This window comes from Chinchilla lanigera, unplaced genomic scaffold, assembly GCF_000276665.1.
Source record: "Chinchilla lanigera isolate Chin_1 unplaced genomic scaffold, ChiLan1.0 scaffold00006, whole genome shotgun sequence".
Taxonomy (NCBI): Eukaryota; Metazoa; Chordata; class Mammalia; order Rodentia; family Chinchillidae; genus Chinchilla; species Chinchilla lanigera.
In genome coordinates, this window is record NW_004955407.1 from 42,887,864 (window position 1) to 42,899,900 (window position 12,037).

A 12,037-nucleotide genomic window follows, 5' to 3' on the forward strand; every position below is an offset into this window, starting at 1 on the left:
ATGTAACACATCACACAAACAGAAGCAAGGTCAAAATATCACGTGATCATCTCAACAGATGCAGAAAAAGCATTGGACATAATCCAGTGTGTACTCATGATTTTAAAAAAGTCCTGAAGAAAATAGGTATAGGTCTTTACCTCAATCTGATATAAGCCATCTATGACAAACTAATGGTCAACATCATGTTACATAGAGAGATGCTGAAAGTTTTCCCTCTAAAATCAGCAACAAGACAAGAATGTGCACCATCTCCACTCCTGTTCTTGAAATATTAGCCAGAGTGATTAGACAAGAGAAAAAAAAGGATATTGTGGAGGACCACCTTGGTGACTCTCCTTGAAAGAGGAGCAGTTGCCTCCATTTTGGCTGAGCCTGACCCTATTTCCATGTATTGATACATACAGAGCTGGCTAGGACTTTTCCTTATCCCTTTAATTGGCCTTAAGCAGTGCATGTTGGTCTAGCCAGGGTGCTGAAGGTAATCTTTGGAGATGGCAGGTGTGTTTTCCCGGAACCTCTGTTGTTTCCACATGTGAGCCAGGATGAGGCGAGATGTGTGAGCTAATGCTCCATGCTGTCTGCTGGGATCAAGCCTTGGGATAGAGGCTATGACTTCCTGGGGAGTCAAACATTACACATCAGAGCTAAAGCACCACTCCAAAATATTAGATACTATTTCAATTGTGTTATGCAGATTACTCTTTTTGCATATCCTTCTCTCTGCATTTGCAGAGGTGATTTCAGCCCTCCTACCTGGCCCAGCACACGGCACTCACCTGCTTCCCAGGGTTCTCACAATCACTCATCCTTAGGCCACTCCCTTCTTCATGAATGAATAAAACCTGGGTTTGGCCTTGGGTTGAGGCCTTTGTTCTGGATGGCCATCATTGTGGCTGGACTTAGGGCCCCTTGGCTCTCCAGAACTACAAATACGCCTTAGTGTCTTTATTCTCACCATGGGTTTACACTGAAAGTGGTAGATTGGAATTAACTCACTAGAATTCCAATAACTTTTTATGAGATTACAAATACAAACTTCCTGGGCCATGATGAGGACTGGAAAGGGCTCTCTGTAGGATATGAATAGGAAAAGAAGTAATCAGATTATCATTTTTTGCACATGATATGCTCTACATAGAAGATCTCAAAAACTGCACCAAAAAGACTCCTAGAATGAATAACCAAATTCAGTAGTGCAGCAGGATTACCAAGTCAGCACTCAAAAATCACTATAGTGTTCCTGTATATCAATAATAAATTCACCAAGAGAGAAATTATGGAAATAAGACCTTTCATAATAGCATGAAAAAAATGAAGTACTTAGGAGTTAACCTAACCAAGAAAGTGAAAGACCTCTACAGTGTACTGTAGTACTCCAAAAAGGGAGATCAAAGAGGACATCAGAAAATGGAGATACTTCTTGTTCCTTGGTAGGCAGAACCACCGTATCAAAATGGCCACATTTCCAAAACTCTTACACAGATTAACATAATACCAATTAAATACCAATAGCAGTTCTCATGGAGGTAGAGAAAGGAGTCCTAAAATTTATTTGGAATCAGAAGAGCCCTAGAATAGGAAAATCAACTCTGGGCAATAAGAGCAAGACAAGTGACATCATAGTCCTGGACTTCGAGTTATACTGTAAAGTTGTAGTGATAAAAACAGCATACTATTGTCAAAAAACATACTTATTTATCAGTGGAACAGAGTAGAGGATATAGAAACAACTCCAGGTGCACTCAGCTAATTGATCTTTGACAAAAGGACTAAATGCTTTCACTGGAGGAAAGATAGCCTTTTTAACAATTATTCCCAGGAGAACTGGCTATCCACATGCTGAAGATTTAATTTAGTCCCGTATTTCTCACCATGAACTAAACTAAGATCAAAGATCTAAATACTAAAAAAGAAACAATCTGCTAGAAGAGAAAATAGGTAAAACTCTTGAAAAGACTTTCTGAGTAGAACCTCAGATGTATAAGAAGTAATATCAGGAATCAATAAATGGGATCACATCAAATTAAAAAGCTTCTGCATAGCAAAAGAAACAACCAAAAGAGGGACGAGACAACCTATAGAATGGGAAAGTTTTTTGCCAGCTACTCTTTAAAGGACTAATACCAAGAATATATAAAGAACTCAAAAAAATTAGACCTGTCAGATTTAAAGACCCACTCAAAAAAATGAAAATCTGAAATGAATAGATACTTCTCAGATGAGAAAGTACAAATGGTTAATAAATACATGAAAAAGTGCTCAATATCACTGAGTCAGCATCATTTGAGAAATGCAAATTAAAATAATCCAGAGATTCCGTCTTCCTCCAGAGAGAATGGCTGTTATCAAGAAATCAGAGAACAGAGCTGGAGAGGCTGGGGGTGGGGCACAGGACCCTTCTGCATTGCTGGTGGGAGTGTAAACCAGTGTGACCACAAGGAAGATTAAATCAGTATGGAGACTCCTCAAAAAGTAAAACCAGAAATTCCATTTGACCCAGATATTCCTCTTCTAGGTATCTTCCCAAAAGAGTTATAAATATCACGTTACAGTGGTCCATGCACACACATGTTTATAGCAGCACAGTTATAATAGCTAACTCTTGGGAGCAACCTGTATGTCCATCAGCAGATGAATGAATAAGGAAAATGTAGTATTTATACACCATGGAGTACTATGCCATAAAAGATAAATTTGAGTCATTGGTAGGAATGTTAAGTGAAAGAAATCAGATATACAAGCTCAACTGTTGCATGGTTTGTCTTATAAGAGAAACTCAATATACAGTGGTAACTCAGTTCACAAATACTTTTGTTTCTAAACAATTTAGTTTGCAAGCTGAAACATTTGGCAAAATTTTATTTTTGTTTGCAAATTTTGCATCAGGTGACAAAAGACTGTAGCCATTTTTCCCATACAAACACAAACATATAAATAAAGTACGAAATAAAAGACAGACAGTAGGAAAAATAAAGCCTTGGGCTTGGAAGTAAAGATCCATTAGAAAGAGAAAAATTTCGAGAATGGCCAATACATTTTTGAAAAGTAATACTAGTGTGAAGGGACTGATCTTTGAGACGTTAAGCCGGAGAGTATAGGGTCCCACGTAATCACAGGTGGCTGTTCTTGTGCAGGGTAAATGTCAGTGGAGGAAGAGGGCCAGCAGTGAGTGGAGAGGCCAGGAGGGAGGGTTTATTTCATTGCTGGTGCTGACTTTCTGGAGGCCAGAACCCTCTTCTCTGCAACATCTGTGAGCATAAATTTGAGAAGAATCAAAGCTCTGAATATGCTTTTAAATTATAACAATTGCTAAATTCAGGAGAATATTTGTATAACCTTTGGGTGTTATCTTCACAGCAAGTTTGGAGACCTAGAAGCTGACAAGGAAAAGACAGTGTTAAGGCTTGTGTCTAGATGTGTCTAGATGTCCCCCTGAAGCCTCATGTGATAGGTGGAGCTGGGTGTGTGATGCTGGGATTGAGAATGAGGGTGGATTTGATTCATAGTGGGATGCTAGGGTTAAGGGTGTGAGTGCTGCCTAGCCTAGATAGGATATAAGGGACAGAAACAGCTGCTGTGGTTCTTACTTGCTTGTTGCTTGCTGTCTTCTCTTTGATGCCCCTCTGCCATGCTGCCCTGCCTTGGAAGTAGTCAGCTATGAGCTGAAACCTACTAACTCTGAAATACTATATGCTAGGGTTATAGGCGGGTGCCACTGCAGACCAAGCAGGTGGCACAGCCATGGCTGGTGCTGCTGGCTAAGCGCTGGTCTCTCCACACCTGGTAGCCAGTATCACCCTCACAGTGTTGCTTTCGCTGCTCTTTCCTCTACCTTTTCACCTCTGTCTCTATTTGGGGGACACTGGTAGCCCCCCGGTAAGCTGTTCTCACTCAGGGTTTGCTGATGCTGGGGAAAGTGGGGAACAATTGACACAAGCCATTCCAGAGTCGGGCAACAGCAACATTGTGGAAGCAGGCTCTCCGGGGGCGTTCTGCAGAGCCTGCTGCCTCAGCGTCCAGTGACTACCACATCTGATGGGAGCTGCTGGTCCTGTGTTGCCAAGGATGTTCAGAGGGCTGTGTGACAGTCAGCTGTACAGATGGTGATGTGGGGAGAGGGTCACATGGACCTGGACGCTGCCCTGGCCCTGGGCCAAGGCCGTGCTGTGCTTTGAAGGCCCCACTGTTGGTGCAGTAGGTACTGTTTGGCCACAGTGGGAAACACCTGTGTTTTAGATGGATTTTCTGTAACTTGGAACATTGTTTACAGAAAGTATTCCTTGAAAATATGTTCCAGGAGTAGACCCATACCTGCAAGCAGAGAATCGACTGTCTGGGCCCTCCCTGACAACAGCTGCACCCAAACCACAGAAGTCCCGGCCCACCAACTCCAGGGACGAGCGCTTCCGGTCAGGTAAGCTCACACCCAGGACTGAGGAGTGGACTGGCTAGACACTTGTATTCCTGCCACTGAAGCTGTTGGTTAGTTTTTCTCTGTCAAAATGTGCTGAAGGAACTGATTTCACTTAAGCAATGGTTTACATCATCGTCGTGTTGTTCAAGAAAAGAGTTTAGCTGACCGTGATGGTGCACACCTATAATCCAAGCGCTCAGGAGGCTGAGGCATGAGAATAAGTTCGAGGCCAGCCTTAGCAACGTAACAAGATTGTGTCTCACAAAAAGAAATGTAGCCTTCACCTAACCAGTCTGTTTAATGTGTCACATGTCTTACATGCTGGTTTTCTTAGAGGAGGCTTACAGAACTTGGGAGGGCTCTTTCTCCCATTGTGACACAATCATCTGTATGACTAGCTTTGCCCATTTTCCACAGAGAATTAGGCTCTGCTGTCACAATTTCTGTGCGTTATGGAGTTGCTGTGTGTTATACTGTTTCTTTACTTTGTAATCTATAATCTTGGTGCTTTCCTTTTGATTCAAGTTCTGTCATTGTCAGTGCTTTTATAAATACTTAAATTCATCTATAATTTTGGATTATCAGAATGCTCATTGAAAAAACTGCTTTCATTTACAGTTTACAGATTGATAGCTTTGAGCAGTCCACTTGTTTAGCAGCATTTTTATATTGTGTGATTGTTTCTTTCTCTTTTCTTTTTCTTTTTTTTTTTTGTCTTTTTGAGACAGGGTCTCACTGTGCAGTTCAGGCTAGTCTTGAGCTCACAGTGTAGCCCAGGCTGGCCTTGAGCTTGCAGTGATCCTCCTGCCTCAGCCTCCCAAGTGCTGCGGTTATAGGTGTGTACCACCTTGCCTAGTGATTGAACATTTAAGTCCGTCTCAGGAAAGCTTTCAATAGGTGTAATGATTTCAATAGGTGATTTTTAAAAATACCAAAAAAGAACATTAAGATTTCAAGTGTTTTTCTTTAGCATGGGAATATGAAGAAATGGTCTAAGAAATATTTGACTAGAAATTTCTCACTAATTTGGTATATACTTAAAAAAAACCTAACTACACTGAAAGTTTCTTTTCTCACTTTTTGTAATACTGTACATCATTACTGTCAAATATATGTAAGATATTATACCAAGTTTAGGGACAAAGCCACCTAACATCTCTAAATCCTGAGGGTCATACTCAGCATTTCATGGAGCCCAGGATATACCCATGAATAGGATTATATGCAAGGTGCCCTTTCTGTGCCACCCCTTGCATCCCACACCTCCATGTAATCAGGGTTAATAAATTGTTTTCTATCCTTGTGAACCATATAGTAGATTCTGATTCTCTGTCTTCTGAATACAAGTCTTTTATTACAAACAAGATGTGCCAGTATTTTCTCCCAAGCTGTGATTTGTCTTTGCATTTCCTTGAAGTATCTCTTGAAAAGCAGTTTTCAATTTTGCTGAGGTCTAAGTTACCAGTTTTTTTAGTGTCTAAAAAAAGCTTTTGTTCTTGTGTCTAAGAAATCTTTGCCTAATTCAAGGTTTGTCTTATATTTTCTTATAGAAGTTTTATAGTTTTAGGTTTTAACTTTAGGTCTATGCATTCTCAGTTTCATTATTAAATGCAGGCTATGGATCAATATATTTACTCATTTTTGCATATGGATACCTAATTGCACCTGCACCATTTGTTAAGAACACAATGCTTTCTCCACTGAAATCTCACACTTCTGAGCTTTTTTTTTTTTTCTGGTACCAGGAATCGAACTCACGACCTTGCACTTGACAGGCAGGTGCTGTGCTGCTGAGCTAAATCCCCAGGCCCTCTCCTCACACTTCTGTCTAAAAGAAGTTACACGGGGCTGGGGATTTAGCTCAGCGGCAAAAGCGCTTGCCTGGCAAGCGCAAGGTCGTGAGTTCGGTTCCCGGTACCGGAGAAAAACAAAACAAAACAAACAAACAAAAAAAAAATAAAAGAAGTTACACATAGGTGTGTGTGTGTCCCCATCTGTACTCTCTGTCTTTACCATGTTCTCTTAGTGTTGAAATCAGTAGTTCAGTCTTCTGACCTTGTTTCTGATCTGTGTTCCTTTGTATGTAACGTGCTTAAGATCTTTCTTCTTGTCACTGTGCTGTGGACTAAGTGGATCGTCAAGATCATATATTGAAGCTCTTACTTAACTCCAGGAGATGGTATTTGAAGTAGAGGCCTTGGGGAGGTATGGGGTTAGATTAGGGTGTGAGGGTGGAGTCCTTGCATTGGAGTCAGAGCCCTTGTGCTGAGAGAACCAACCATGTGCCCACCAGTTGAGGATATAGGGACAAGGCAGCTGCCTTGGAAGAGAGCTCACACCTAGAATCGACAGTTCTGGCACTATGGTTATGGATTTCTAGCCTCTAGAATGTTGAGAAAATAAATTTGTGTTGTTTAAGCCCAGTCTGTGGTGCTTTATCATGCAGTCCGAGCAGACCAAGACACATTGGTTTTGAGTGGTTTGTTTTTGATGTACCTGGTGCTGTTTGTTTCTTGCGCTTGAGGTCTGTTAAGTTTCTTAAGTCTTTCGGTTTATGTTGTCTAGATTTTTAGCACTGGGTTATTTTATCTGTAGTGTTATTTTTTTAAGGCAGCAGTAAAGTTTAAAGTATGTGGTTGCAGTGACTTCCATCTGTGATGGAAGCTCGCTTGCTTCCGAGCAACTTCCACCATGAGGCCTTTCAGCTGAGTCCTTGTGTGGGAATGCTTTCTAAGCCGTATGTTTCTGAGAATATTTATGTTAAACTTTCAGGTCTACATGATAACTTTCCTGGGTAGTAAAGATTCTAGCTTGGGCACTTCTTTCAGTGCCGTGTTGTCTGCTTGCACCTGTTGTTACTCCTGAGTGTTGGCCATGCTTATTCAGGGTGACTTGCCCTTCCACTCTGGAAGCTTTTAGAATTGTCTTCTTATCTTTGATATGCATAAATTTTATTTTAATGCATCTAGGTGTGGATTTTTCATTTTTTGATTAATACTCTATATACCATTTAAATGTAAGGTTTTTAATATTTAAAAAACTTAGTCAGGTGTGGTGGCGCACGTCTGTAATCGCAGCACTCAGGAGGCTGAGGCAGGTGGATTGGTGTGAGTTTGAGCCCAGCCTGGGCTACAAAGGGAGTCCAAGGCAATCCTGAATTACAAAGCAAAACCCTGTCTCAAAAAAAAATATTTAAAAAACTTTTTATTGGAGAAAAATTTAAATATATACAAAACGTATATTGTGTAATCACCTCAGGACTATTGTTCATTGCTCAGCCATGAACTCACCTACACTCCATGCACTTTCTCCTCTCCCATATGGTTTTGAAGCAAACCTTAGCTAGGTTGTGTCATGTAGATGTGATAATATTCTTGGTCTCAGTATTTGAAAAGAATGTACAATAATCCTCCTGCCCTGTCCTCAGATTCACTGGGGTTCCATTGCAAGACCCCCAGTGGTTGCCTGAAACTGTGCAAAGTGCCTCCCACGTGCACACGTTTCTTCCTGTACATACACATGCATGTTTAGTATCGTTCACACCTGAACTCAGCACTTACCATGCACCCTGGCTATAACTTTTGCAGTTTGAGGTGTGACAGTAAACCTTACAAATTTCTCTTTTTCTTTTTCACTATCTCACAGATAGAAGAGAGAATTTTACTGTAGATCGTAGTGACCTTAGCACATTTCTGTTTTAACGTTTTGGTGGTGCTAGGGATTAACCAAGACTCTGTGCGTGCTAGGCAAGTGCTGTACCACTGAGCTATACCCTCAGTCCTCTTTTTTTTTTTGGAAATGGCATCTTGCTGAGCTCCCATGCTGGCCTTGAACTTGTGATCTTCATATCTCAGCCTCATGAGTAGCTGGGTTTACAGAATACCATGCATGGCTAAGACATATTTTTTAAAGAAAAAAATACCATATTTGTTCAAATAATGTAATCCGGGGCTGGGGATTTAGCTCAGCGGCAAAAGCGCCTGCCTGGCAAGTGGAAGATCGTGAGTTCGGTTCCCGGTACCTGAGAAAAATAAAAAAAAAACAAAAAAAACACAAAAAAACAAAGGGTTTCAAATAATGTAATCCACTAAGATTCAGGATGCAAGGTTTGTCTGCATTTGTCTTGCTTCTCCTCTCATTATCCAGGGTGCCAGGGGTGTTGTAGTCAGACCGTCATGTGTCCTTCCTTTGCTGAATCCAACGTGACTTAGAAAATCCTCACTGTGACAGTCCCCTCACCACCACCAACACTGTGCTGAGAAAGTTGGAGGCTTTTTATGTAATTCTCTTTGTCTGCAGCATATATTTCTGGAGCAACTCCACTATTTAAAAATCTGTTGGGATAATGTAAGATGGTAACTGAATGCAGTCTGTGTCACTATTTTCAGTTTGGGGGGGTTTTCTTTTTATTTATCTATTTTTTGGTCTTTTTGAGATAGGGTTTTGCTATGGAGTTCAGGCTGGCCTTGAACTCACTCTGTAGCCCAGGCTGGCCTCAAACTCGCAATGATCCTTCTGCCTCAGCCTCCTGGTGCTGGGATTCCAAGTGTGTGCCACCGTGCCCAGCTGTTTTAATTTATAGCTGTGGAAATATTTACTTGGTTCTGAAGTCAAATCTATAAACAGTGGGAAGTTTAAAGAAAGTCTGGGACAAACCTGTAGGATGTCCCAGGTTGGTAGGTAGAGCTTCTGCATCGTTCATATCCAGTGAAGATATAAATCTGAATTTTGTTTCATAACCAGTTTGTAAAAACATTTCAACTGCTATTCTTTCTTGTAGATGTCCACACTGAGGCTGTGCAAGCAGCTTTGGCCAAATACAAGGAGAGGAAGATGCCTATGCCTTCAAAAAGACGTTCTGTCCTTGTGCATTCATCTGTGGAGACCTACACCCCTCCAGGTATGGAGAGAGGTGTGAGACTGAGGCCAGGAGACATAGTGCATGTACCCACTGAGGTGGGATATCCTTCCAACTGCAGCAGGATTTAGAAAATTTGGAGATGAAAAATGTATACGTGCAAATTCCTTACCTGGAAATCTGCAGCATACACAGTATTATCCTTACCCAAATGGATGCTTGCATTCTGCAGGACTTTTTGCTTGGATATTGTGTGTGTGTGTGTGTGTGTGTGTGTGTGTGTGTATTTTTTTTTCCTAAGATGCTACTTACATCTTTTAGTAAAGATAAAAATCTAAAATAAGTACTCAGAGGAATAATAAAGCTTCCTAAATTAAGACTTTTAAAATTGTCATCTTACCCTATTGTTAATATGTTGTTACCAGGACTTATATGAGATAGTATAAGACTGGATGTTTCTGGGCGTATTTTGTGGTTTTATTGCTGTAACCAGAAATAAGAACTTGTATATGGACCGAGGCATTAGGGTCCGGTGGCTTCACACCCATAAGCCTCCACAACTGCTCCTCATAGCCCTAAAAGCAAAAATGGTGACACTAGTTTTGACTTGATGCATTTACAATTATTATACAGTGAACACCAAACATACCAGATGCATGAAATAATTTAGTGCTCTTGATAATGCGTCTTTGCTTGGAAAAAAGTTTAGTGTTAAAAAAAACCTTAGAAGTGGTTGCCAAATTATTGTTTCTGCTAAACAGTGCTATAAATATTATCCAGTTATAAAAACTTTTCATAATTGTAAAACTCATAATAAAACGCAGTCACTTGTGCTGGGTTTGCTGGTGCGTGTCTGTAATCCCAGCACTTTGGGGGGCTGAGGCAGGAGGATTCCAAGTAAACACCCAGCATGGGCAACATAATAACTTAGAAAGATCCTTTTTCAAAATAAAGAAGAAAGGGCTGGGGATGTAGCTGTGTGCGAAGACCCTGGGTTTAATCCCCAGTCCCTGAAAAGCAAATGCAGTTATACTGACTCGATGGAACCTAAGTTCAGCTGCCGCCTGAGGGAAGCCCTGTCTTGGAGAGGGGATTCTTTCTAAAGGTGATTCACCTGCTTCCCTATGAGGACCCCAGAAACAGGCTGCAGCCCCCACAGCCACACCATCTGTGGGTTTCCTGCCCACCCAGGACCCCCCTGGGTGTGGTATTGACTGTGTAGTTGTGCAGCAGCAGAGCATGTCACCAGCGGGGTGTCCCTTGTTCAGAGGTGCAAGGCTCTCTTCACCTCTTGTGTGGTGCCTGTGGCCAAGGCCTCTCTGGGGAGATTGAGACTCCTGGGCCCACTTCCCCGCAGTTGAGCTCTTGCCCGCCCTTGTAGGTCCAGGTGACCCAAGGTGCTCACTTGCTCACCTGGGTGGCGGGGCCGCCCCTCCTGACCCATCCCGACATCATGCCTGTCATCGTTATTTTAACCACAGACACGTCATCTGCCTCAGAAGATGAGGGCTCTTTACGGCGACCTGGGCGACTCACCTCCACTCCGCTCCAGAGCCATCCTGGCATTGAGCCCTGGCTCGACCGGGTCATTCAGGGCTCGTCCACCTCATCCTCTGCATCCTCCACCTCATCTCACCCGGGAGGGAGACCCAACGCTGCTCCCAGTGCCGCCACCACGCTCTCAGGCCTCGCGGCCCACGCCCACATAGGTCAGTAACAGCCGCCGTGGCCAGCAGGACAAGGTCCGACCCTGGTCTGCCGAGGGACTGAGGTTTGAGGGCTGATATCATATGCTGGCTGGTTCTGAATTTTGGATCACTGCACCCCTCAGCAGTGGAGGATTATTTTTAACGTGCTATCCATGTTCAGTCCTGAAAACCAGTAGCATGTGGGCTCAGTGCTGACTCCCCACCCATACCCACCTCACATCTGGAAGGACCTGTGTTGACAGGCAATTCTGTGCTTCTGGCTCTGGCAGCCAATTCGTGCAGGCCTCAGGGGTACATGGTGTCTTGATGGCTCCTGGCCTCTCCTTCTCTTGCAGCTGCTGGTAGTGGTGACACTCCCCTTGGCTTGCTACCTGCCGTCAGTCTTTCCTCTTGGCTACAGGGCCATATTTGGTCCCTAGACCTGGCTAAGTCCTGGGCAGGGGACTGGGGCTATAGCTGGGCCCAGCTGTCTTCCTTCAGATACCCATCAACTGGAAAACTTGATAGCAGGCAAAGCTATTATAAAGATGTGTGGATCTTTTCTAAATCATGTAGCACTTTGGATTACATTAATCTTAGGGGAAAAAAACCCCACACCTTTCCCTCATTTGAAACCTTGTTTATAAACAGAAGCAGTGGTGTGGTTAGCTGGATAGGGCTGGTATATGAAACCCAAGTACATTCCTGTCTTGGTACCTTAAAGTACAGTCATCATGGTTGGAGACCTATCTTTATCCTTCATTTTTCTAGATGTAGAAGACAGAAAGTCAGGTGATTACAGCTTCCTGAGATCACAAGGCTGTTTAGTGGGGAAGCCAGGGCTGACACTGTTTTCTGGATCCCTCTGCACTGAGTTGGGGAGTGCTTACGGGATACCTATGGTGGATGGTGGGATTCCCATGGGCCACCCCAGTGCATCGGCTTCACATGTGGGCATGGTTGGGGTGAGTGGGGGTTTCAAGTGGCCGACAGCTTCTCTCCCTGCACCTACCACGTGCACATCCACGTCGCTCTTCGTGTTTTATCTGCTTGAGTCGTATACACCACAGTGTA

The 12,037-nt window shown here is 42.8% G+C and overlaps 1 protein-coding gene across 1 annotated transcript in view; it reads left to right on the top strand.

Annotated features, from left to right (window-relative positions):
• Dip2a (disco-interacting protein 2 homolog A) overlaps positions 1-12,037 on the top strand; it is a gene marked incomplete at its 5' end in the record, with an annotated part of 104,535 nt that overhangs the window by 30,567 nt on the left and 61,931 nt on the right. Inside the window, 3 exon segments of the mRNA XM_005375936.2 lie at positions 4,301-4,417; positions 9,198-9,317; positions 10,757-10,984. Coding sequence (XP_005375993.1) covers positions 4,301-4,417; positions 9,198-9,317; positions 10,757-10,984 — 465 coding nt within the window.